The 27,608-nt window shown below is 41.3% G+C and overlaps 2 protein-coding genes across 9 annotated transcripts in view; both read left to right on the top strand.

The window, feature by feature from the left end:
- JADE3 (jade family PHD finger 3) overlaps positions 1-4,185 on the top strand; it is a 62,217-nt gene extending 58,032 nt beyond the window's left edge. For all 6 annotated transcript variants that reach the window (XM_061626983.1, XM_061626986.1, XM_061626985.1 and 3 more), the window contains one exon: positions 1,123-4,185. In XM_061626983.1, coding sequence (XP_061482967.1) covers positions 1,123-2,015 — 893 coding nt within the window. In that variant the 3' untranslated portion in view covers positions 2,016-4,185. The remainder of the gene's footprint in view (positions 1-1,122) is intronic.
- Positions 4,186-9,209: 5,024 nt separating this feature from the next.
- RGN (regucalcin) lies at positions 9,210-23,190 on the top strand. 3 transcript variants are annotated; one of them, XM_061626992.1, is made up of 7 exons: positions 9,210-9,355; positions 14,596-14,761; positions 16,029-16,211; positions 16,912-17,127; positions 19,874-20,005; positions 22,252-22,406; positions 22,871-23,190. In XM_061626992.1, exons 2-7 carry the CDS (start codon positions 14,599-14,601, stop codon positions 22,919-22,921), a joined length of 900 nt encoding a protein of 299 aa, XP_061482976.1. In that variant the 5' UTR covers positions 9,210-9,355; positions 14,596-14,598; the 3' UTR covers positions 22,922-23,190. The 3 variants fall into 3 exon arrangements, with proteins under 3 accessions (XP_061482976.1, XP_061482975.1, XP_061482974.1); XM_061626991.1 differs by lacking the exon at positions 9,210-9,355 and adding an exon at positions 9,922-10,026; XM_061626990.1 differs by lacking the exon at positions 9,210-9,355 and adding an exon at positions 11,293-11,541.
- Positions 23,191-27,608: the final 4,418 nt, after the last annotated feature.

Consider the following 27,608-nt stretch of genomic DNA (forward strand, 5'->3'; position numbering starts at 1 on the left):
TAAAATACACAAATACAGAGAGTTCAATCGCAGGACAAAATTAACAAATCTGTCTAGCCTATTCTATATTCACACATCATAGGAAGATAGGCAAACTAACTTCGTGGTTCCACTTCTACCCTGGAGACATATAGCCTGGATAGCGATAGGAAGATGGAACTCCAACATCAGGTAGGAACACTGGGGAACAAAGACCAAAATCTTCGCCCTACTTTTATTGGGGAAAAACCTGGCAATAGCCAGGAATTAATTAGCCAGTCAGAGGGCTTTCTGATCATGAAACCTTCCAGAGCTTTTGCACCTAATGGTCACACAGTTTCTCCAACCGTCCCACACCTGTGGCCTTGTGGCAGCAGCCTCAAGCTGATAGCAGGTGTTCTTAATAACTGCCTAATTAATTGGATTCATCTGTGGGAACTGACAGTCTCACGGCCTTCTAGAGGCCCAAATTCAGGCAAGATGTTTCCCCCACAATTCCCTGCCACAGAACCGTCTTTATTAGCAAACCATAGCAAGCCAGGTGTTCTTGACATAATAAGTTTAGATATGATTGCCCCCAAATGGCCAATAATTGTCTGCTCACCATTTTTAATATTTCCTATGTTTTGCTGTTTCCCAGAGCCTTTTAAGCATGCTTTTCTATGAATGTTAATTATATTTCTTGAAATCCCTTTTCAGTGCCTCATACAAAGCGTTTCCTGAGAATTTGATTATAGGTTGCCTATATTGTATACCTTTTTGTTAATGTATTTGTTTACTTTGTAGTAAACCTGGCTAGTTTTGTTCTAGATAACAATATAGAATACATTAGAATATGCAAATACTACAAGCTTAGTAGTGTTTTTATACTAATAGGTTAATACAATTTCATGTTCCTTTGTTTTGGGGAAATCTAGAGCCTTTATATGCGTGCATTCAAGGAATACCCAGTAGCATAATATAATTTCTTTTACAGTTTCTTTAATCTCTTTCTGAGGGACCATAGAAAAAGGAATTTTAATAAATTGAAAATTGTATTATAAATCTGTAGGTTGCTATATTTAAAAGTTCTATAATGAATGTGTTGCATCTCTCTTAAATATATATCTTTTCTTCATACCTCTTTATTTTTCTCTATTTTAGGCCATTCTCTGACAAGTGCACTAGAGAACACACTGTTTTATCCACCTCCTAGAATCACCTTGAAGCTTAAAATGCCAAAATCAACACTGGGGGATTGCAAAAATAATCTGAAATCTGGTAAGCCCCTTTCTCCTGACAACAATGTCATGGTTTATAGCAAAAAGGGTATTCCAGTATCCAAGGAGACGTTTGTTTCAAATATGAAGTCCTATTCAAGATTTCAGCACGAAAACAGAAGCAATGGCTTACTGGGTGGCATCGTCAAGTCTAGGAATGAAGCAAAGGATTCTGGACCTGCACACACATCAGACTTCTATCGCGGACAGTCATCTGGCAAACCCTTAGCACTTCAAGCTGCATTGCATGGACAGTCCTCCATTGGGAATGGGAAAATTCAACAGCATTCTAAACTAGCAAAGTGTAATGGCTTAATGAGCAGAGTTGGGGATGTCACCCAGCGAGACAGCTCTAGCCAAACAACATACGAGCAACAGTCTGTGCTCTCTACTCACTTGGCTAGCCAGAGCAGCTTCAGAAAATCCACAATAGAACACTTTAGCAGGTCCTTTAAAGAAGCAACGAACAGTTTGGTGAGGACCACAGAAGATATGAGATGCTGTGAAAAGCCCTCAAGAAGGCTATCAATGAGAGAGCGTTCATGGGGCAAGCAGACCCTTGAATATCAAATGGGGAGTGCTCCTTACCAGGACAATGATGGGTATTGTCCTGATTTGGAACTCAGTGACTCTGAAGCTGAGAGTGATGAAAATAAAGGACAGATCAGACTGAGGAAAAGCAGCTCGGAGAGAGAGATCCCAAGTAAAGACTTCAGTCGAGATTGCCACAATAGAAGCAAAAGAAATTTGATTTCTCACAGTTCAGTACAAAGGTGATTAGAAACCCCATGATAATGGCAATAGCTCAACCTTTGTCTAAGAGTACTAATGCAAACCTTGGAAAATCTGCAGGTTAAAGAACACTGTGCCGGGCCTATAAGCAAATGACAAACTTGTTTTTCCAAACAGTGAATTGGTTTGCCCTTTTGAGAAGATTGTTAATTGTTTTTTCCCCTATAAGTAAAGGTTACATTAAGTAACGCTTCCAGAAATAGTTTTATATATCCACTTCCCTCTACGGAATGTAATGTGATGGGCTTTGTACTAATGGGCAGGTATTCAAAAAGCCCTTCCATCATTCTGTGACAATCTGCAAGATGGATCAGACAATTCTTGTTGCAACTTCAGTATAGTCTGTCTCCATGAGAACACTTAAGCAATCTCTTACCTTTTGAGTAATTTAAAACTGGCAAATCTGTATGTTTGAAATTGTGATGTTTGCTTAAGTGGTTTTTCTTTTCTTTTTTTGTCTGGCTCGGGACATATGTGACTACTAGACAGAAATCATGTTCTCAACCAATTTTTGAACAAGTGGTGTGATCCTAAACACTTGAAATAAGATCCATTCTAACTTCATGGGACTCGCTTTCAAGTAAATATGCAGAGGATCAGTATGCATATAATAGTTTCTTCTACCCTAGATTTATAAACTCCACAGTCAGTGCTGCCAAACACACAGACCTCTAGTTTCCCCCCCCCCCCGACTTGTAGTGTGCTCCAGCTAAAAGTTGTTTCCCTTTGCTGTAACAGCTTGCTTTATTGTGCAAATACTCTCCTAGTATTTTTAAATTGTTTTTTAATCCTTGCATACATAGTAGCTTGTTGTGGATTGCACTTGTAAAATATTTTGTCCAGCCAGCCAGTACAAATGGCTGATATGTGAATAGTGTTTAATACTAGAAATACATAATCTCTAAACTATTCAGGCAATCACCGGTGATGCCAGATTCTCCTTTATCAACTCAGAAGGCTTTTGAAAAATTTAGTCCCACAGCACTGTATCTATTCCCCTCCCCACACACACTTTTTTTAAAGCTAGCAAAAGGTTTTTCTGATTTCTGAGCCAAAACATTAAAAATCAGTAACTACATTTTTTTTTCAGGGGTGTGTGTGTGTTTCCAAGTTTAAATAGTCAGACATAGTAAATTGAAATATTTTTGATTGCCAAACAGCTTGGGAACTACTTAGGCTACTTTATTGTCTAATTAGATTTTTTACAAGATGCTTCCTAATATGTGTTTAAAACACAATAGTCTCAAAGAAATTATTCTTTGTTCCTTCACACCTTTGATTTTTAGTTAGAAATAGACTTCAGCATCCAAAAATGGTTTGTTTAATGGAATCATTAGTTTGCTTTCATTAATGAAGTTCTATGACATAAAGCAAAAGTAACTGGGGTTAATTTTAAATCCAATAATTAATATGTAGCAAAAAAATAAGTCACATTTTTCTTGAAAGCCTTAAATCTGTTACATTTAGTTGTGAACAAGGAATTTAAGATGCGAGATTCCTCAAGGAAATAAAAGAAATTTGACAATTGTACATTATTTGCTTTAGGCATTCTTAAAGTTTGGTTTCTTTACTCATTTTTATTGTATGTTTGTGTAACTTTGTCTTTTTCAAAGAGATTTTATTTTTAAGGCATTTCCTTTTGTGTAAATATACAGTAGCTTTTTTTAAAAAATGTTTTGTTGAAAAATGGTTGGCCTTTTATGTTGTCAGCCATTCAGAATGGTGCTTATAATGTTCACTTCTCTATACATTGATTCTAGTTCTTTTTTATATATTTATTGTTAGCTTTTTTTTCCTGGTCATGAAGTAAATAGAGTTGAAAATGGGAGCAATTACTTCAGTGGCTAGAAGGAAAAAAAAATCATGTTTCATGCCCAGTGGCATGAGAACAATATAAAGGGTGGGAAATGGTGCTTCAGTAAGATCCCAGAGTTTTGCTAATTTAAGGGTGATGACTAAAATATATAAGTTCAGGCAATAGTGTTTTTTTAATTTTTACATTATTTTAATAGATACCTGAAGGAGCTGTTGGCTATATAGCTTTCAAGTATCTGTCTCCAAAGTATATTTGTTAGTTTTTACAATGTGTTCAGTGGCTAACTTTGAAGTATTACCTCTTAACCTAATTTGTTGTTTTGCTTTATATTAAAATATATATATATTCGATTTTTGACAAATGGGCGTCTTTTTTTAGACGTCCCCTTTTTACAGTACTTTTTTCATTAAATTATGAAACTGCTAAACATACCTTCTTCGTTGTGATCTTTTGAAGGGTATATTTATGGAAAGGGGAAAGTTGTAAAATCTGCATTTTGGTCATTAGAGCTACTTAAATACTATATTTAACCCCTGAAGGACATGCACGCTTCTTGCATAAAACGCCATGAGGTGATCTACATATGTGTAGATTTCTTGTAGAACATGTGCTACTCACATCTTCCCATAGGACAGACCACATGCAATAATGCCATGTAAGTGGTTGGTAATGTATGAATTTGATATTTATAGGACTGCAGTCTGATTTAAGAAATTTTAATAGTGTGTTGAATTCGTTGATACAGTAATTAGAATATGGGTAAAACAGTTCTGAAGCAAGAAAGCACTTCTGTGGAAGCTGCAATCCTGTATACCAGGAGTGGGGAACATTTTTCATCCCAAGATCCACATTTCCTTCTGCATGGGTGGGACCAAAGGCAAAAGTGGGTGGAGCAACTAGTGTAACTTTTACCTTTGTACAGTAAGCTAGCTTCTACACACACCCCTCTCTGTCCTCCATCCAGGGAAGCAAGAGGCATTGTCAGAGTTCAAGGACGCATTCCAGCCAGGCAAAGCACTAAAGGAGGATATACAGGAGGACCAGTATGGGATGTGACTGGGAAAGAGTCCCAAGGGCCAGATTTGCCCATTCGGCCCCTAAGGTTCTTCATCCTTGCTCCACAATCTTTACAGTGTGATGTAGGTGTGGAGCCTATTGAACTCTGGGATGGGTTTCTGAATCAATATATAAATCTCTGCTCATATATACATTGGCCTGTGTAGAGCTGGTCCTGTCTCTGCCATTAAGGTTTTGTGTTCTATTCCTTGAAAAGAAGCACATTTTAAAAGCTGGAGGTCTCAGCATAAAGGTTTTTTTTTAAGGACTGATACCCCACCTTTCAACCGGTTTCCAGAGCAGTAGTGTATTCTTCCAATTTGTTCACTGTAGCAGGAGAACATTTACCAAACAAGCCTGTAGCCAAATAGGCTTTTGAAAAGGAAAGAAAAATGGCTGAAGCAATTGCGGATTGTGTTCCTGGGGGAACAAGCATCTAATTCTTGAAATGGTTCTTAGGACAGATAGGCCATATGATGAATCAAGAAACACTAATTTTACATAACCTATTGTTTGCAGTACTGGGATTTTTTTTAGGGTAAATTTGCGATGGTCCTTAAAGTACAACAGTAGCTTAATGTAGTAGATACTGCCCAAGCAAAGACCTTAACTGTATTATTGTTGGCACTATCATACTAATTGCACTGGGGGAAATGAGGGGCAAATCTTTGCTCACCTACCATCACTGCCTGTCCTGTCTACTGTGAAAAGATACCCATGAAACCGGTGCACTATGCAAAGGGCAGGACAGACTTCTTCCTTCTGGTATGCCTGCAACATGCCTTCACACAAGAAGTAGAGAAGAGCTGTCTTGGATGCTGAAAGGAGGAGGAAGTAGCAGCCTAGAGATTGCTCATCATGACTTCTGGGAAAAGGATCCAGAACTTGAGGAAAATGCAGATCTCGTACTGTTCTTTACATAGTGCAAGGGAAGTGGAGTTGTTCCATGACCCTGTGGCCATGAAAGGTAATGGCTAAGGTTGACATGCTCAAGACCACCTGTGCATTTATGGCGAAGTACCGACTCGGAAAAGGTGTCAAACGGAAGGGGGGTTTACCTGCACATGCCATTAGAAATTATTCCAACCCTTGCCACACGTGTGCTCTCCAGATATTTTGGATTACAATTCTTATCAGCCCCAGCCCGCACAGCTGGGACTAATGGGAGAATGGCCCTGTTGGCTAGAGTTGATGGGAGTTCCAGTCCAAAACATCTGATGGGGCACCGGGTTGGGAATTGCTGAACTATTCCCTGTGATAGTTAATCGAGGGGGCACTGTTCATTGCAGAATGTGTGATGATGCACCTGAAGTGACTTATTAAACTTCACACAGCCCACAATTTCCAGAGGGGTAGCTGTGTCCATATCTTACAGCAAAAATAAGAGTTTTGTGGCACCAACGTGAAAAGACACAAATTTTTTTGCATAAGTCTTCGCAGACTATGGTCCATTTCATCAAATGCAAGAAATATCAAAGTTGCAGATAACATGGGGGGAAGGCGGGACTCAGTCAAATTTTATTATACGGTCATAGACCCGATATACAATTGATTAGAACAACAGTTTAAAAACAAGTATTACAAAATCATCAGCAAAATGAACTTAAAAGTTATTAAGTACTATTTTTACGTATATTCTGGGCTACTACTAGAAACTGGGCAACTGATTCGGTAACACTCTTGTCTGAATTGGACATAAGATAGTTTGTTAGCCACTTTAAGGACCTACCCGGAAAAGCTTCGGTACAGGGTACAATAAATCTAGTACAAGGATTCTTGTATAGATCACAGATAAGAACATGATCAATTGTTTCAATCTCTCCCTTATTACAAATACAAAGATGTTTTGCATATGGGATTCTTTGAAAACGGCCTTCTAAGAGCGCCGAAGGGAGGCAATTAAATCTAGCCCTAGCAAACAAATGGCGGAAACTCGGGATGGTCAAATTTTCTAGATAAATTGCAGACTTAGGGAATGGGAAGCTTATTCCAAAATGGGAAGGAGAACACGTTTTACAAGCAGAGGCCACTGAATATTGGAGGGCTTGTCCTTAACACGCTGGCCTATGATATGGTTAGCCAAGTCACAACTCATAGAGCAAAGCAAGTCTAATGGTAAACCGAACAACTTGAATTTCTCAATGAAAGTTTTCGACCAAGTGCTAGAGAATGGATCATTCCAAATTAAGTGTAAATAACCTGAAGAATGGTTGGCATAAGCAACTTTGGTCCAATATTTAAACGCATGTAACCATGCAGTACACTCAATTGGGTTTAATCCCATTTCCAGTCGAAGACCAGCTGCCGAGGCACATTGAAGCATTCTAAATATGGAACGCAGAACGAGAGCGTCGATTCCGCCTTGGCATTGAAACCAGATACCCATATTGGGATTCCATAAAGAAGTTGGGGTAGAATTTGGGATTTAAAGATTTGAAGAGCCGCCAGGATATATTGGCCGCCCTGGGTAAAGAAAAACCGGAGAAGAGCCTTAGCCGTATTATAAGCAGTTTGAACTGCAATTTTGATATGTTGGGACCAAGAGAGAGAAGCACAAAACAAGATCCCTAGATACCTAAACTGTTTGATCTGGTTGATCTTTCGGCCGTTTATTACCCAAGGGTGTGACACGGAGCGGCGAGAAAAAAACATAATTTTTGACTTATTGAAATTAATGGTGAGCCAATTTTTATCACAGTATGACATAAAAGCTCGCAAAAGGCGTTTTAGTCCCACTTTGGAAAAGGACATCAATACAGCGTCATCTGCGTATAATAATAATGGGCACTTTATGTCGGCGAGTTTAGGAGGGTGGAAAGAGTCATCCGAGCAGTATTTACTTAGATCGTTAAGAAAGAGGTTGAAGAGAGCAGGGACAAGGATACACCCCTGCCGAACCCGTTTAGTGGCTAGAATGGGGTTTGTCAGACTGCCATCTATGCCACAACGTACCCTAAGGGTTGTGGACTGGTATAGGCGTCTGATCAAAAATAAGAGTTGGATCTATTGATGACTGAGATAGTTTAACGGAAGGGGGGGCTATAAACAGGTAATGTCACAGTGCTGCCACAAGACTTTGTTGTTTTAGCTCACAATAAATAGTTGCTCAAGCATGCATACAGATCCTGCTCCTACCAACATACTGCTGGAAACCGAAATTTTGCCAATGATTAACACCGAAGCTATGAATTTAAAATATGGCAGGGCAGTACCATTTCAGAACTCTCTTTCTCTGTTGGCTTACTATATAAAAAAAGAATGCTCAGTGCTTTCATTTTAACTATGTAAAAGCTGTGTTAATATTCACTTTACCTATGTAATATGTGGGAGTTATTTTGTGACTGCAATAGTTTTTCACTCCTAGTTTGGACATAAAGATAAATTAACTTTTTCACCACCTCTCTCTGGCCTCTCCTTACGCATATGAAATAACCCATGAAACAAGGGAAGTGTGTAGTATTATAACAGATTAACTAGAGAGAGATCAAAGTTCTAGACAGCTGGGCACTGGGTGAGGGGGGAATACCATTATGGTGTTATAGTTCAATGGAGCATTAATGGGATGTTTGTTGTGTTTTTGGTAATGCTCTAAGTGACATGATTAAAGCAAATGCAAAACTTCCTGGGTTTTGGTCACTAAAAACCCTCATTACTGAAATTATATAGGCTGTCCATCAATGTATGTTTGTTTGTTTATTCTTTGATTTATATTCTGCCCTTCCTCCCAGCAGGAGCCCAGGGCAGCAAACAAAAGCACTAAAAACACTGAAATATCATAAAAACAGACCTTAAAATATATTAAAACAAAAAAACTTAAAAAAAAACTTTAAAAGCATCTTAAATAAAAAGGGTTAAAAACATTGTTTGGGGGGGGGGAAAGGTTTTTAAAAACATTAAAAAGCAATTCAAACACAGATGCAGACTGGGATGTTCTCCAGGTGGCTCACAGAACAAGGATTAAAATACAGTAGTATTTAGCCTAATATTGTATTTTCTAACAGTTATGGTTTTTAAAAGTACTCCCCCCACTTTCACTAATTGTTCTAGTTCAGAAGTGGGGGAACCCCAGGTCCAGGCAGAAATACGGCCCTCCAAGCAGTGTCAGGGGGGGCTGGAAATTCCTGGGTCTTTGGCAGGGAAGGAAAGTCCTTAGCCAGCAGTCAGGTTGTAAATCTGCCAGGCCTATCCGAAGCGTACTTGCCGAGTCAGAAGTCCAGAAGCGAGGTCAGTGGAGGTCCAGGATCAATTGCCAAGGAGGTCAGTCAAAGAGATGCTGCAGGGAAACTAGGTCTACACAAAGCCATGCCTAACGTTGCAGTCAGCAACAAGCTGCAACCAAGGTGTGCCTTATAAAGAGCAGGATGGACAGCAGGTGTGAGCCCTCAGCGTTTGGGCCTTAAGGAGACAGGCCTGCCTCTCTTCTGCCTGACCTTCTGCTGTCTACGTTCTGCAGGTGAGGGGGGAGTATCCTGTTCACTGTCTGTGTCTGGCTGCAGGGCCTCTGCTGTCCCTGGGGTGCTCTGCAGCTGAGGGGCAGAAGGAGGTGGATTCTTAGGAGGCTCCTCCGTGTCTCCTGCTGCTCCTGGGTCTGCTGCTGTTACTCCCGAGTCATCCTCATCTGAGGAGTCCTCTGAAGGGGCCATGACACCATCCTGCCTTTAAAAATATTAAGGATCTAGTAGAAAAAGAGGAAGGGCAAACAAGAGATGGATTGATTCCATAAAGGAAGCCACAGACCTGAATTTACAAGATCTGAACAGGGTGGTTCAGGACAGATGCTATTCGAGGTCGATTCATAGGGCCGCCATAAGTCGTAATCGACTTGAAGGCACATAACAAGCCACCTGTCTAGTCACTCTCTTCCCTCCTCTCCCTCCTGGTCCCCCCCTTCTTTTTATTTTCCTGATTTTTCCATTTTCCTCGCCATTAAGAGGCGAACCCCAGACGCCATAAAGATCTCTAGCCCAGATCGCCGGAGGGGGCAGTTGTTTGCAAGCATGTCTTTACACAGCTGCAAGGGGGAGGTGGGCCGGTCGGGCCTTTTCCTGTTGCTGCTTCCCAAAGTCAGCTGTGAGCAGAGCTGCCGCCGCCGCCCGGCCGCCAACTGTGTAGCCTCCCAAGCTGGTGAGTCTGGACTTTCATCGTTAGTGTCAGGCCGGAATCAATAGACACTCCCCTCCCCTTTCCTTGTTCGCCAATATACCATCGTGTCTGCTGGGACTGCATATATTTGAGAGCTGTAACTTTCCCTAACAGGCTCAATTAATCGACTCCTATCGCTAGCAGAAGTCGCATCTAGTTTGCCTGGGGCGGGGGCTCAAGAATTTTTTTTTTGTCTTCTTATAGACACAGAATCTTACTTAAATACTGCCGAATCCTGTATCCCCGAAATATTCCTTCCGTTTTCTTTGAAATCGGTATAGTTTCATGCTTGCGGGTTATATCTGCTTCCTCCCGTCTCCGTAACCTACAAACCGCCAACCCAGATTATAATTTCCACTGAATTCACAATCATCCTCTCTCTCTGTGTGTGTGTGTGTGTGTATGTAAAACTAGCTAGCTAAAGGCTATGATCTGCATTAGGTGACTTTGGTGGTAATTTGCTACAGGCTTCTCCCCCTGTCTACTTTAGCCTCACAACAGCCTCTTGAGGTTGCTGAGACTTGATTAGCCCAAAATCATCCAGTAAATTTAGCAGATTAGTGGGGGATTTCAACCCTAGTCTCCTATGTCGTTGTCCAATACTCTAACCATTATACCACACTGGCACTCCCATGTTTATACTTGGTATCTTGGGCATAATATCCTTAGGAGTCACAGAGACTTGTTTATAAAAATGCCACTTACTTTACAACCCACATCTTCCATTCAAACAAAGTCACTGGAGCCAAAACCATAACAGTATTACAGCAATAAATTAAAAAAATAATCCAGTTGAGTCTGGCCAGCCATAATTTTACTCTTAGTAGTGTTAGGTATACCTTGTTTTAAAATGTTCCTTTCCTTGTACTTTTTGCTGTGCCCAAACGTTATCCGTGAGGAATCGTTAAGTGTACCTACTTGTTTGAAATGTGTGTAATATAAAGAAATTGCTACATGCACTCACAAGAATGCACATCTGTCTTGATTTTAGAAAAAAATCCTTTACATGTCACATATAGAGCACTTGTACTGCATTTAATCTCCCACACACACTATTTTGCACGTTTTGCATAGAAGATGTATATTGCACTAAAGCCACCTCAGGCTTTCCTCTCTGCCCCCATCCCCCTTGTCTGTCCTGCCTCTCTTGCTGCTGGGGGAGAATGCTGATTAAGGGCTTTTGAAGTTTGCCCTACTTCTTAGCCTGGGCACTCGCACAGAAAAAAACCTGTATTCAGCAGCAACTCGGTAATGTTTGACTGTGAGGATAGGAGCTCACATTAAAGATTACCATTGCTGGGTGCTATAAGTGTGTAGACATTTTGAAAGAGTAATTGTGTAAGCCTGAAGTACTAAGAGAGCGAAGTGAAGCAGCAGTTTTAGAAACTGATCTTTTTTGGGCTATAGTCTGCGTCATTGGACATAGCAACTGGAATTCAGCTGAGCTGACTGAAAACAGAACTTCTGAGTCTATTTACACAGCTGTTACTAGATTCTGTAAGAATGTTTATTGATTTTTCTCTTTCCTCCCAGCCTCAACAGTGTTGTTTTTAAGATAATTGTTGTTGTTAATGTCTGCATTTTAAGCTTACTCCTGATATTAAATCTTGAGGCACCATCCAGCCTCAAGAAATGTAATTTCTTTTGCTGTACTGTCAAAATATATTGTGGCTTTCACTAAACTGTAGTGCGTTGCAAGTGTTAAGATTAGTAGTTAAGTGGAGCCTGCAACAAAATGTTGCCATGCATCTATTCCAGGTGTCTGTTAGATCCAAGCCCATTTACCCCCCCCCTGCTGAAAGTCAGAATTCCATTGCTCCTGCTCAGTCTTCATTGGACTGCCTTTGGAAGCCCCCCTCCTTTTTTCATGCCCCTGCAAACCCTGGAGCATGGTGCTACTTCCCGCTTTGTTTCTCACAGCGGCCAGGTTTTGGCTCAGTTTCTATCTGCATGCACTGCATGAGTTTGCCATTAGAAGGAGTTATATTTGGCATCATCATGCAGGCCTGTAAAACCTGGGATGCACAAAGGTGAGCAAAGCCCATCAGCTGTATGTTATATCCTGCCACTTGCTCGACAATGCTCCTGTTTTGTAATCTCAGGCAGCCTCCCAAAATGGGAAATGTAGCGAGCCTATGGTGATTATACATAGCGGTGGGTTGAATTTAGATTAATGAACAGAAGTTGTGCACAAGTTCTGTTCCAGAAACCAAAAGCCAAGACCTATATAATCTATAATGTACATTTAATTTGGGAATACTCTGTTGAGCATTAGAGAGGCTTGTAGGTATTTGGTGATGTGAGAAAATGTCATTTTTTATTCTTCTTCGTCTTCTTTTTCTTATTATTATTATTTACCTGCCCTTCACCTAGAGGTCCCACATAATTAAAACAGTTAAAAACAACCTAAACAACATCACAGAAAATAGAGTGGCTCCTAAAACTATACATCTCAAGTGTCGAAGGCCAGAGTAGAGAGATGCATCTTCAGCATTTGCCAAAAGTTCTACAATGAAGTCGCTAGATGCACCTCAGTGGGGAGGGAGTTCCATAGCTTAGGGGCTGCTACAGAGAATGCCCTCTCCCAGGCTACCATCCCCCAAGCTTCTGTGGGTGGTGGAACTACCAATAGGGCCTCCTCTGCTCTTCTTTATATCCAGTTTTTGATCTTGGGGAAAGGAAATTTAGTATTGGACTTGTGCACGCATTGCACACCAAATCCCACATTCATATATGCAGGTGGGGACTTCCGGTTGGGTTTCTCTTCCGGTAAGACGTCTTTTTTCTCACTCTCGTTGCTCCAACTTTTAACTCCCTATTAACTCCTTATTAACGCTTCTAAAAGAACCAGGGAGCGTTGTTACGTTTGAAAGCAAGTTTCCTCCGTTTGAAATATCTTTCAACCTTTGGGTATTTTTGCTTTCCCCCTCGGAGCACTGGAGATAGTTAAAGGGGTGTCTCTGATATAAATCACTGAGACGGTTTTATTGTTTTATAACTGTTTTAAGGAGTGTTGGCAGTAGTATACGCAGGCAACCTGTGCCTCTAGGGCTGCATGGACCCAATAGCCTAACTTCAAAAGCTCTCTGTAACCAATTGGTTTAGACCTCCCCTACCTGCCTTGAGCAGGAGAAAGTGGGCGGGTTGGGTGGGAGAGAGTGAGAGAAGGAGATAGCTGAAAGTATAAGTAGTGCCACTTTTTGCTCTGGGCATGCCTGCTGCTGCTGCTTTGGCCCTGTCCACAGTCAGCATGCAGCCCCTGACAGATGACCCCCAAGGGAATGCTGCCCTTGATACAAAAAAAAGTTGCTTACCCATGATTGTATGCAATGTGCAAACTTTGTACTTATGCCCGGTAAGTTGTCCTCCCTCTGCTAGCTCTCTTCCTTCTCAGGGACACAGAAATTATGCCTACACACGCAGCAGACTGAGCCAGTAAAATCTTGTAATGGTATTATTGTGTTTTTAAATTGTTGTAACACACCGTGGACCTTTGGGTGAAGGGTGGGTAATTAATCAACAACAACAACAACAATAATAATACCATTTCACAATGCAGTTTTTAAAATTCTCCCCTACATACAAAACTGTCTATTGAAACTAGTACATAATTGGTTCTGTCCCAGCTCACTCTTTCTCCCTGATGCAATAGGGTGTTGTTGTTGTTGTTAGCAGGGAGTTTTTATGTGGGAGACCACTAAAAAATGTGACACCCCTGCAATCTGCCTGGCCTACACATGCAGCAGAGGAGGCAAAAATGGAGGGGTAACGTTCTGAGGTGGAAAAATGGACTTACTCCACTATGCGGGCAACCTGACTGTTCACATGTTTTAATGCTCCACTATGCGAGTTTGTAGGGAAAAATGCAGAATGGTAAACTGGCAGGCTAGGAAATGAAATGGGAAAAAATTTTCTCTCTGATGTGCAATTTTTACTTTCATTGAGTTGTTTTTACATAGTGGAGAGTTCAAAACTGGTATTCAATTTTAATATCTCATTCTGCTGTTTATGTAGACAGGGCCTTAGAAGAGCAAGGAGGTAGCACTAAAGCCAAATGGTCACCACCATTTGATGAGTCACCACCATCAAGTGTTTAGCAATGTAAAACATTTAGGAGCCAACTTTGTTTTTTCCTCATCACTTATTTGTTGTGTGCTGTCATGCCTTTTTAGATATAAGGGACTTTCTTGCTTATGATCTTGTAAACCACTCTGGGAATCTTATTGGCTAAAAATCAAGTTAAAAATGACACAGTCAGTCGGTTGTCCTTTGCCAAGTTTCTAAACTCTCTGTGGGCCCCTTTTTAAGTGAGTCAGATATATATCCAGCACACAACCACTTCTGCAGCAGTCCCCGTTTTGCACTGACTTATCCATGATTATATACTGCACCTTTATGCAGGCCTATGTCCCATTGAAATCCATGACTTCAAAATACGTTTTAGGCTACAAGGCAGACATCTGCTTTCGGTTTGACTTAATTTGAGTGCAGACAGGTACCTCTTCTTTCCTATAAACTGTGCTCCTTGGCTACCTCTTCTCTTCTCCAAAGGCAATGTCATCTGTAAAAGTTGAGTGTGTCGTGCAGGAGAACTGCAAAATTGGAGAATCGCCTCTTTGGGAGGAAAAGGAAAGTTCACTTCTCTTTGTGGATATAACAGGAAAAAAGGTCTATCGATGGAATTCCCTGACCAAGGAAGTGCATAGTGTTTCTGTGGGTAAGGGACAGCTTCATAAAATAATATCTATTATGGAATGATCTTAAATAAGGCAATTGCCAGGAGCATTGTATGACTTTTAGGAACTATGTAGAGGGGGAAGAAGCACTATAGGTATAGCTTTCCCTGTCTCCTTGGACTGTGGTAGAAGCCACATCTTTGGAACTTTCCCCTCCCATGTAGCTCTTAGGATCATTTCCTACACCAAAAGCAATTCTGTCTTAAGTGTGAAAATTGCATATATATAAAAACACGTGTCTATGACCCGATTCACACATTATGATAAACCAAACTTTGACTTACTGTGGATGGGCAAATGTGCTAGTGTTAGTCCAATTGCACTGCCTCGCTCCTTCCTTTCCAAAGCCAGAAGGAAACAAACCAGAGGCTCGCTTATCGTTACCAGCCCTCATGGTATGCCAGCTTCTTTTGTTTCCTCCTGGGCTTGAAAAGAGAGGACTTTGTTAGCGCGATTTGAGCTACATGCACTAGCATGCTGACTCTTAGACTGCAAGCCCCTACAAGAGGACTGGAGAACCTTTTTCAGCCTGAGGGCCTCTGGCTGGTCTTTGACCGAAATAAATATTGATACTGATACTGATAGCCTGAGGGCCACATATCCCAGAGGTCAACGTTCTGGGGGCCACATGCCAGTGGTGGTTGACTTAAACTTTATACAGTAGGCTACATTCTAGCCATACAAAAGTCAAAGGTAAACACTCCTTTAGTCTTCATTCAGAACCAGCAACAGGCATTATCACAATTCCAGGACACATTTGAGCCATGTAAAATCACATGAAAAAGGTGTGGATCACAGTGAGACATGTAGCCTAGGGAAGAGGGGCATCCTAAAGGTCCCATTGAGACCCAGAGGGCCACGTTCAGCCCCCAAGCCTGAAGTTTTGCTTTACAAGGCCTGAATTGTAGGGCTTTCAAGAATGTACTCAGCATCTTAAAATGAGCTCAGAAGCAGAGCAGTAGTGGTTTGTGCAGATCAACAAAAATAGGTGTAATATGAGGTCTATGTGCAGCCTCCATCGCCAAGCAGTACCTGCATTTTGTACTAACTGATGCTTCCACACTGCCCCATATGAAGTGCATTACACAGTATTCAGGCATGTTGAGTTCCAGTGTAGTGTCATGGGGTCTTGGTGTGAGTGTGAAAAAATATTTCATTTTAACTTTTCAACAAAAAAAAGTTTTCTAGGTGGATTATGTTCACTGCCACTCTCTTCTTCCCCCCGCTACCCCAAAACATGGTTTCCAGATGCTCCAGTGAGTACTGTATCTCTTCACAAATCTGGTGATTACATTATTACTCTGGGAACCCAGTTTGCTGCTTTAAACTGGAAAAAGAAGTCGGTAACCACCATTAATCATGTTGACAAGGATAAATCCAATAACCGATTCAATGATGGAAAAGTGGATCCTGCAGGAAGACTGTTTGCAGGTAGGTTCACCATATTACTGCTTTGTTTTGATCCACAAACATCACTAAAAGAAATGAGAGCATGTTCTGACTTCACTTACCTTGCTTCTGTCTTTCAAATATGGGGATGGCTAAGCAGCTTCCTTGATCTCTGAAAGTTCTTGCATCGCAGCATACTAACAATGTGAAGGCTAATTATTTTCCCCAGCTTTTCTATTGTGTCTTGGGAAAAGTAGTGTTAGAGACTATTAAGAACATAAGAAGAGCCCTGCTGGATCATACCAAAAGCCCATCTAGCCCAACATCCTGTTGTTATGGTTGCCAAGAAGATGCCTATGAGAAGCCCCCAAGCAGGACCTAAGTGCAACAGCAGTCTCCCCATTTGTGATTCCCAGCAATTGGTATTCGGAGGCATACTGCCTCTGACAGTGGAGGTAAAATACAGCTGTGGCTAGTAGCCACTGATAGCCTTATCTTCCATGAACTTGGCTAATCCTCTTTTAATACCATCCAAGGTGGTGGCCATCATCGCTAGCTCTTGTGGGAACAAATTGCATAGTTTAACTATGCACTGTGTGAAGAAGTACATTTGTCTGTTGGGAATCTTCCAACATTCAGCTTCATTGAATGGTAAAGTTAAAGAGGAGACCACCACCATTGTCTTTTGTGCTCCCTGTTGCCTTTTTGTATACTGATGACCTGAATATTGTGGTTCTTGTAGGTACAATGGCAGAGGAGATTCGACCAGCAGTGCTAGAGAGGCACCAAGGCTCCCTCTACACTCTCTTCCCTGATCATTCCGTAGTGAAACACTTTGACAAAGTGGACATCTCCAATGGTTTGGATTGGTCACTGGATCACAGAACCTTCTTTTACATCGATAGTCTTTCATACTCTGTGGATGCGTTTGACTATGACCTGCAAACTGGAAAGCTCTGTACGCCTCCTTTTCATATTTTGAGATCCTTAAAATCACTTTTTGTGTGCCATTGCTTTCCTACCAAGCACTGAGCAAAGTTCTGCATCTGCCATAAGAATATCTTACACTCTGATTGATTCATAAGAACATTGTCAGAGTAAGATCTTTGTTATTTAACTGTTTGTTTAATTTTCTTTCTGGCCTTTTTTCCATGGAGCCTAAGTGAGTGTGTTCCCAGGTGGTCTCCCATTTGGGTACCAGACTCAGATCTGCTCAGCTTCAGTTGGACTGCAGCATCCATGTCTGTGGCCTCTGCAGAAAAGATGGCCGGGTTTGCATGACACATTACACTGTATCTAAAAACAAAATGAGAGCCAGTGTAGCGTAGTGGTTAGAGTGTTGGACTACAATGTGGGAGACTGGGTTGGACTCCCCACACAGCCACGAAGCTCAGTGGGTGATCTTGGGCCAGTCCCTGCCTCTCAGCCTCAGAGGAAGGCAATGGTAAACTCCCTCTGAATACTGCTTACCATGAAAACCCTATTCATAGCTTAGCCGTAAGTCAGAATTAACTTGAAGGCAGTCCATTTCCATTTTAAAAACAAAATGATGGCTTAATGAGGACATGTAGTGTGCTCATGCATACTGCTCAAAAGTTCTCGTTCCATTCCTCCCCTGTCGTTGCCACATTGTGGATGAAACAAGTCAGACTGTAGCTTGTCATGACATCTGAACTGGACTTGTAGTCTGTTTCTCTGCAAACCAACCATGAATGGTAACTAAGATTTGCTGTGGTTTGTGGGGAAGCAAATCATTAGCTCAGATTTAGATATTATGACAAGCCAGATTCTTGTTTCACCTGCTATGCAGCAGGAGCAGAGGAAAAACTTTTGAGCAGCATGCACAAGTATGCTGCACATTTACATTAAAATATAGTTTGTTTTAAGTGTGGTTTCACATGATGTGCAACCTGGGCCAATGACTATTAAGACAGAAACTGCCTTATACTGAGTCAGACTACTGGTCCATGTAGCTCAGTATTATCTAGAGCAGGGATGGAGAACGTCTGGCCCTCCAGTGGTTGCTGGACTACAATTTCCTGGCCATTGGCCATGTAGGCTGGGGCTGATGGAAGTCCATCCAGAGAACCAAAGATTCCCCAGCTTTCGTGTAAAGTGACTCGCAGCGACTGTCCAGGCAGGGGTCTCTCCCAGCTCTATCCGGACAAGTCAGAGAATGCATAGTATGTACTTTACTACTTACTTACAGCTCCTAGTCAGCATCTTTCTATGGCTGTTGCTTTTGGGACATGGCTTATGTATGTGATCAGTTAAGGTTTGTGATGAAGGATGGGGAAAACAGAGCAGGTAACTCTGGGATTTCCATGTAACCTTGCTGAACTTGATCCTCCCTGTAGGAAAAAAATGTTGTTTTCTGCCACATTTATAAAATGATCAGATATGTAATATAGGCTGATATGTTTAATCTAAGACTGACTTAAAGGTAAATTTTTGGTTTTACCAATAAGAAGGTAGTCTTGGAACTGAAATCTCGAATGTGTGTTGAGTAGCTGCTCTTGTTGATAAAGCTGCTATTCTGAAAAAGCTAAGTTTCTATGTTGTATACTGACCAAAGGTTTACAGAATAATCCTGTGCATGTTTACTCAGAACTAAATACTACTGTGTTCATTGGGGCATACTGACCAGTTGTGTGTTTAGGATTACAGTCCTAGTTGGGAAGCAGAAAGTAGAATGAAACTGTTTCCTGATTTTAAGACGCAGTAAATCTGAAGTTAATATCTTGTTTACAGTGGGGATATGTAGTTAGTGTGACTGCATTTTGATGAACAAGGAGCATGTTTCTTATCTGTGTTTGTTTTTCCAGCTGGTAGTTCAGTTTGTCTTGCTAGTTTAGCAGAAACACACATTTTCTGGATAGATGTAATATGTTACCTTTTAAAAACAACTTAAACAGACTTTAGGGAGCGGTCATCATCTACCATTCAGTTCCACTATAATCCCACACTCCCAATAAACCTCAATATCTGAGGGGTGAAAATTTTCAGGGGTCCCAGTGCATACATTGTGTTTTATTATTTAGTTATTAAATTTATATCCCGCCCTTCCTCGTGAAAGAGCCCAGGGCAGCAAACACATGAATAAAACAATTTTTTTGACAAAGCATTCTAAAAACAATTACAGTTAAATCCCATCTTTCATCAAAACATAGCCTTGGAGGATGCCCCAAAAACCCATTTAGCCTAACTTCAAACTCATTACACTACATTTAATGTAAGTAAACAACATCCTATAACTGGCATTTATTAAATACTTACTACAAAATACTGCTTATGCAGTATATGACAGAGACTAATTTCTTGATATTGTCTCGTGCAGAATTCCATAGGCAAAAGAATTTATTTCTGGTCAACCAGTTTTCTGTTTTAATAATAGACATGTTTGAGCATTGTATTCCATCATTTTTGCCCACTGTACCAGTGGTGTCAATGAGGCCAGTTCTACATTATACATCTATTCCATCCCTAGATGTTTGTGCCTGACTAAGCATTCTCTGAAGACTTTAGGCTCCCCCATTTCCTGTGCAATGTAATTTTAGTGGGCGCCCTGTTTCAGCTTCTTGGATGAATTCTTCTACAATCCTTCTTAGCTTTCTGCATGAGCATGACTTGGGGAAAAAAATGTTGCCTGGCACAGCGTTTAATATGTGATTTAGTCCATAATGTGCATCAACTTCTTTCTGCAGCCAACCGAAAGAGTATATACAAGATGGAAAAGGAAGAGAGCATCCCTGATGGGATGTGCATTGATTCCGAAGGGAAGCTCTGGGTGGCTTGTTATGATGGAGGAAGAGTGATCCGTATAGATCCTGAGACAGGTAAGCAATTGCGGGGGGGGGGACATCTTAATTAAATAATTTTAATGATAGTTCTTGGGCCTTTTAGGACTTTCTTTCCCCTTAAGTTTTTCTTTGTCTCATGCTCCATTTAATATCCCAAAGCTTAACACATTGGATACAATCCTGCAGTGTTGTTTCTCAAAGTGAACGTCATCTGCATGGTTTACATCCATTCGTCTTAATCTTGAGGTTTGTCGTAGGTGCAGGATATCCAGAACAAACATGAAGTTCTTCTTTCTACAAGAATTGCCCGGTTTGTTTCAATGGCAGGGAAGTTTTATCATTATTATTAAATAATAAGAATAAGCATAAGAATCATTTATATAGAGCTTACTTGCCAAAGTGGCTTCTAAGCAGTTTACAAGTATAAAACCTTCACATATGTGGAGCTGCTGCTGTAAACAGAGCAGGCTGCAGCTCCATGTGTGCAAGAGGGAATCAAAATGGCATATTCACGCATCAGTTGTCTCAAGCAGCTCTTGCTTCAAGAACTGAGCAAATGTAACACCTTCATTAACCAAACTGCACACTGATGTTTTTAAGAGTTAGGGATCGTGGCTCAGTGGTAGAACACCTGCTTTGCATTTAGGCCCCGGCATCTCCAGTTAAAAGCAGCAAGCAGCAAGTGATGGGAAAGATTTCCCTCGGCTTGAGAGCCACTGCCAGTCATAGCAGACAATACTTGGCTAAATAATCTAGTCTGGTATGCTGCATGTTACAAATGTTTCTATTCTGTATTGGCAGTGTTCAGACATTCAGAGAAATAGTGCAAGAGTACTCTTTGGTATGGGTGTAACACATGTAAAAGTAAATTAAAACATGATGGGACACTAGTAAGCAGGGCTGGTTCTAAAGGGCGGCCAGGTGGGGCACTGGCCCGATGGCCCTTGGAGATACAGGGGGCCCCTCAGCTGTCCCTGTGCTCCCCTTCTGCGATCTGTGCCCCCCACGCCCCCCACTTACCTGTCTGCTATCTTTCACCATTGCCCTTAACGAAGATGGTGGCCGCGGTTTCCCTAAGGTACTGAAGCCCCTGCCGCCATCTTAGTTGATAGCAGAGATGCACGCTCGTAGCACGCACACGTGCCATCAACAAAGATGGCGGTGGAGGCGTCATCCCCTTAGGGAAACCGTGACCACCATCTTCGTTAAGGGCAATTGTAAAAGACAGCAGACAGGTAGGTGGGGGTGTGGGGGGGATGTGTGTGCACACACATGCACGCACACACACGCTGGGGCCCAGGAAAGCTGATGCCCAAGGGCCCCGGCATTCCTGGAGCCGGCGCTGCTAGTGAGGCTACTCCCTTTGCTTACAGTAAACCTTATTTTTTTTCTTGTTGGACATTTATTTCTTCAAAGTCTGTGCATTTATTTTCTCCAGCTCTGGAGCGCATATTCATCTTACTGGGTTTTATGTTAAATGGCTATGTTCTTGTATTCATTCCTCATTCCACTACATTGGGGTTTCCTCTGATCCGTTCTATGAGGACTTTTGCAGGACCACCCTGTAATAGAGTGAGATAATTCTAGACTTTGGTATTTTGGGGGGGAGGGGACAAAGGGGCATTCTTTAGATAGTGATGTGTATTACTTCAAAATGGGGTAAGCCAGCCCTGCTGCGTTTGGGGGCCTTCCTGCTCCGTCTGCTGAGTGGGATCCCAACTTCTGCCCCCAAGTCCTGTCCTGACTAGGATGGAAGGATCTGTCTGTTTCGGTTCTCTCAGTTTCTCATTTTTCCAATGTTAAATTCAGTTCTCTATATTTCTACAGAGATCTGCAATTTTTTTAAAAAAAATCCTCATGAAAATTAGTGTGAATTTCTTCAAATAAACATATTTTTATACGCAGTTTTGACAAAGGTACACATTTTTGCAAGCCATTTCTCATCATTTCATGCCTTTTTGCATGTAATTTTCACTCACTCATTTTTATGCACACTTTCCCCCAATATGTGCATTTTTGTAAATGTTGTTTAGTTGGCGAACTGCATCCTAACATTCTAATAAATGTGAATTTCGAAGGATGGCTGTGTTTCGGTTCTCACGTTGCTTCGGAAATTGCGAATTTGATAACTTCTGCTTGAAATGCAAACTGAATCGAAATTCTCATCCATCCCTAGTCTTGACAGCACTGCTGGTAGAGTACCCTGCAAATGCTCAATTGTGGTTGGGGCACACACTGATCATCAGAATAAGCCCTAAAGGAAAACTGGTGTATTTTAACAGGAAAACGTATTCAGACTGTGAAGCTGCCTGTTGACAAAACTACTTCCTGCAGTTTTGGTGGAAAAGATTATTCGGAACTGTATGTCACTTCTGCTTGCCAAGCAATGGATGAGGCCTCACTATCACGGCAGCCAAAGGCTGGCAGCGTTTTCAAGGTAACTGGGTGGGTTTTAGTACATTTGAAAGGGTCAAATGCACCCTGGGAAGGGCTGTAGCTCAGTGGTAGAACATCTGCTTTGCATGCAGAGAGTCCCTGGTTCAATCCCCAGCATCTTGAGATAGGTCTGGGGAAGACTCTCTGCCTGAAACCCCAGAGAGCCGCTGCCAGTCAGCATAGACAATTCTGAGCTAGATGGACCAATGGTTTGACGCTGCAGAAGGCAGCTTCTTAGGTTCGTAGGAAAGAACAGGAGTGGGGGAGGGAGGTGTTTGGTACCTGGCTAAACATATTAAAAGTTGTTAATTACAATTTACATTAAAAAATGTAACTGCCCTATATAGTTACTATACGTACTGGGATACAGGTATGGGGGAAAAATACTTTGAGCCTATTAGCAAAGACACATGGATGATTTTGGGTTGTCTTATTTATATCCTTCCCCTCACCTTTTTTTAACAGATAACTGGACTCGGGGTGAAAGGAATCCCGCCATATTCATATGCAGGTTAATAGTTACTGCTGAAGACAAGCTTAAAGATCAGGAAATGTCAAAGATTTGCATGGAAGGGAATCTCTCCCTCTCCCCTCCTTCTCTCTCCTGAAGGCTCCAGCAGGGCGGCAGACACAAAAAAGATGAGCAAAATAACATCCACACATTTAGAATTTTGAATTTTGCCAAATTGTCCTTTTTGTTGCCAACTTTAAATGCAGATGATGTTTTCTCCTCTTCTACTAAATTTAAGTTTTTCCCAATAAAGTTTGAAATATGAATGCTGGAACTTCTTGGCTTGTATCATTCATTTGTCTAAAGTAGGGATGTAGAACCTGTTTCTGTTGGACTACAGTTTCCATCATCCCTGACCATTGGCCGTGCTGGCTGGGGCTGATAGGAGTAGGAGTCCAACAACATCGGGAGGGCCACAGCTTCCCTTTCCCTGTTTAGGAAGAAGAGATAGTAGTTGTCTCCATCACAGTGGTGGAATCCCTATTGCACTCCCTATCAGCCTGCATGCAAGAGCACCGTAATGTTCTTCAAGAGAGGCTGATGACTGCCTTGAAAAATTAAACCATATATTGGGTGCATCCACCACTCTCTGGCTGTGCAGCATTCACTCTCCACCCTCTATATATGCAACAGGATTCTAAGGAAGGGTGAAAGGTCGCACAGGTCTTCCCTGACAGCCTGTGTTGCATCTGGCAGGTGTGGAGAATCCAGAGCTTGGAAAAGTTACTTTTTTGAACTACAACTCCCATCAGCCCAATCCAGTGGCCATGCTGGCTGGGGGTGATGGGAGTTGTAGTTCAAAAAAGTAACTTTTCCAAGCTCTGGGAGAATCCCAGAAGACACACCATGGCACAGAAGTTGATTGTTCCATGCCTGAACTTTGACTGACTGTGCATAGGATAGAGCAGGACAAAGGAGTGTTTTGTCTACAGCTTGCATGCAACATGACTGCATCTTATAAATTAACCCCCCCAAATACCAGTCTTCCTTTCTGGATGATATTTACACTTGCATTCTATAAAGCAAGAGGCAAAATCAAATATTTACAGCAGAGTTAAGAATAAAGACTAAATTTTGTCTCTTGTTGTAGTAGTTGGCTGTATTGAACACAAGGAAGATTCTCAGTTGATTTTGGGTAGTAGTCACCCTTTGCTGGAGTGGGCTTAGGACCAGTTTATATATCATGAGAGGCAAATGGTGTCACTCAAAAGGTGTCACTCAAAACAGTGAACCCCAACAAATGCCCAGTTTCTGGTACCTGCACATATAAAAATATTTCATACCAGTCTGCATGGCTTTCATAAACATAATTGTGTGTCTCATATGTTATGCTTTTTACATTTATGTTGCATTTACTTGCTAAAGCATAAAAGTGTGAAGTTATCCTGAGTTACTCTGTTTTATCAAAGACAAGAGATATTGGATATCACAGTGGGCTCATCTACCTGGGAGCATTTCTTCATAGCAAGTACGCTGCATTTACCTTTATTATAGATTTGCACCATCTGCAGTTCCTGCTCAATGTTAGCTGCCAAGCGGTTTTTCCCATTCACATAAGTAGGCATTCCTCTGGGAAGAATTAGTTTCTCTGTTTCCTTGTGGCCCTGCCCTCTAATTATACATTTCCACTTCCTCTGGTTGCTAGGTGACCAAGCATGCTTAGTTTGTTCTACCAGCTGCAGTAGATTCCTTTAAAAAAACAACCCAGAAGTGTGAATATCTGTGTTTCTCTGCCTATGGCTGGTTGGATACAGCTGAAATACAAATCTTTGTTTGAGCAGTGTTAACCTTTTGCACACAAGTCTGGGGGAAAAGAAAATAAAGGCACTGTTTGCAGCAACATAAAAAAGGCCAGCAGAACAGAGGAAAGCAGCTGGATGTTGCTTGTCAGACCACAGGAAACAAAATGAAAGAAGGGAGAAGGAGATAGTGGGCATGGAATGATTGACACACCCACCTAAAAGCATTGGATCAAAGCATCTGCAACCACTAGAGAAACAGAGTGGAGATGTTTTTTCCTCCACTTTTCATATTATCAGCGGATTGGGTTAGTACAGATTTACAGGAGGAAAACTGAGTGATAGCTTCTGTTTGCCAGTAACGTCATGTGAACCATGCAGATCTAAAGGAGATGTGAGTAGTACCAAACACACAGTAAACCACCGTGTAGATGAGCCCGGTGTTATCCCAAAGCAAAGAAAATGAGTGCTGTTTGGACTAATTATGTGGCTGTACCTTTTAATGCCTGGGACCCTAAACAAATCTTTTTGGATATTGTATGCTGCCTCTGATTACCAGTTGCTTGGAATCACAAGTGTGGAGGGTGCTGTTGCATTCAGGTCCTGCTTGTGAGCTTCTCATGGGCATCTGGTGGGCCACTGTGAAAACAAGATGCTGGACTAGATGAGCTTTTTGGTCTGATCCAGTAGCAGGACTCTTCTATTGTTTATATCATCCATTGAAATCAGTTGGCACAATGGGAGCTTTTTTCCCAATGCAAAAAACAAGTGACATCTCTCCCTCCCAACCGATCCAGACTGATAGCATGGCAGAGACAGAAAGTTAAATCCCTCTCCCCTCACTCTACTGTGGTTCCAGTTCCCCTGTAGCTATTCCTTACTATTTTTCACGAATGCCCACATTGCATATATAACGTAATGTCTTGTTTGCTCCTTAACTTTCCACTAGGTGCTCACAGCACTGAGCTTAAAAGCCTGGTCTGGAAATAGATGCTTTTCCCCACTGGCAAAATACATAAGAAAAAAACACCCCTTGCATAGAATAATCCAACAGCAGTCCTATTTGTGACTATTTGTCACAGCTATAGCACTACCTTTTCTATGGGTTTGCTGTTCTGTTTTGAAACTAGAAACAATAAACAAATTAATCTTCATTGCTAATAAGAAGACAGGGAGTTGAATGTCAAGTATCCATATTGAACCAACAGCCTTTGATTCATGCACTCCCTGTTTGTTAAAACCTTGTCTGAGGCCAGGGAACCTTTTTTCTAAGCTTTATAGCCATGCAGTGTGTGTGAGAGATTTTTTTTTCTGATCACAGTTGGGGAGGGAAGGAGTGATGAATCTCCCTTCCCTGCAAGCTGTGGTCCCAAAAACAATCAAAGGTCCCCACCACCACCTTTTGTAATTAAAGGAAAAAGGAGATGCAGCTGCATGGTACACATTTAGCAGAATGTGTGCTTTGGCTCTGATTTGATGCCAAGGTAGTCAGATTATAACTATAAGTAAAATTAGCTTTAGGTGGATTTTTTTGCGGAAACAGTCGTACCCATGGGCTTTTACTCTGTTCATAATAAATAAGATGGAATCAAGGACCCATCCAGATGGAACAATGTTCACTGTTTACATTCATTCTGATTTGTTTGGGGGGAGGTTATGCAACATTGTGTCAAGCAATCGTTATCCCACACTTTCCTGTGATATACCTTTTTGAAAAAAATATTACTGTTTACAAAATACAAATTAAAATGTTAAAACAGATAGTAAAAATAATAGACAATTAAAATAAAATGAAGGAAATATACTGCTGGATTGTCATTTCAGAACATCGCAAATAAACTCCATCTTTCTATAAATTTATTTGACTGTTGATCTTTATACATTCTTCTGTTGTATTTTAGTTTAGATAAAGGAGCTTTATCCCATATTTTATTAAATCAGTCTGATAACGGAGACAACTATTACATAGCCTAACAGCAATTAGATGATTAATAACCATTTCCAAATGGTTCCTGCGTATTTCACTGTCACATTTCATGCTGTAAAAAGTTTGATTTTTATTTTAATTATTTTGGAAGTGGGATTGTTGTGCAGGAGTGCTAAATCCACTTTAATTGCATGCCCTGAAATTGTCCGTATGCCTTTGGATGACACTCACAAAACTGACAGCCTGGAAGTTGCCTGAGAACAAGTGGGTGATCAACATTGATCAAAAACTGATCCCCCAGAAAACATTTTTGATTTGGTTGTCGATCTGTCCTATCAACAATTTTTATACAGGAAAAAGACTTCAAATTGTGAAGATGCCTGCTTCCAGGATCACATCTTGTTACTTTGGTGAGAAAGACTATTCCGAAAGGTACAGTATGTCACTTCTGCCTATGATAGCCTGGAGAAAGTGGCTTTAGCCAATGAACCTCAAGCTGGAGAGATTTTCAAGGTAAACAGGTTTTGCTTGTAAAATGGGATGGGCCATTGCAGTTTGTAAAATTGCAGAAAGGGAGTTGCTGAAATCTCTTCCAACCAGAGTTAAAGATGTAAACATCGTGTAGCTTGAATTTTCTTAATTTCTTAGGCATTTTTGTTGATAGTTTATTCAAAAGGGATCAGAACTCTGTGCTCCGTCTGCTTTCTGTAGTTGTGTACTAGTTGCCATCTAGGAATAACTAGTATCCTAAATGAACTCCTACAAGCCTCATTATTTAGAGTTCAGCCTCCTCACTCTTTGTTGCTGTCATGAGATGGATGTGTGACTGCCTAAAAGGACCTGGCAGTTCACCTATAACCCTACAAAGCAGCTAACACAGTTTAGGTGTTTGCCTTGATTGTTCCTGTCCTCCAGGAGCCTCCTGCTCTAAGCCTTTCCCTAACTAGCAACTGGTCATTTATATCTGCCTCTCCAACAGGTGGCACAAATAGGGATCTGCGTATGGATCAGTGTATTCAATGGCAG

The sequence above is a fragment of the Rhineura floridana genome, chromosome 5 (genome assembly GCF_030035675.1).
Source record: "Rhineura floridana isolate rRhiFlo1 chromosome 5, rRhiFlo1.hap2, whole genome shotgun sequence".
NCBI lineage: Eukaryota > Metazoa > Chordata > Lepidosauria > Squamata > Rhineuridae > Rhineura > Rhineura floridana.

What these genes read in the sequence shown, in the direction of transcription:
- RGN (XM_061626992.1), top strand. Translation starts at nt 14,599, where the DNA reads ATGTCATCTGTAAAAGTTGAGTGTGTCGTGCAGGAGAACTGCAAAATT. An exon ending in CCTGCAAACTGGAAAGCTCT is followed by an intron (nt 17,128 to 19,873) that starts GTACGCCTCCTT and finishes TTCTTTCTGCAG; the next exon opens with CCAACCGAAAGAGTATATAC. An exon ending in AGGCTGGCAGCGTTTTCAAG is followed by an intron (nt 22,407 to 22,870) that starts GTAACTGGGTGG and finishes TTTTTTTAACAG; the next exon opens with ATAACTGGACTCGGGGTGAA.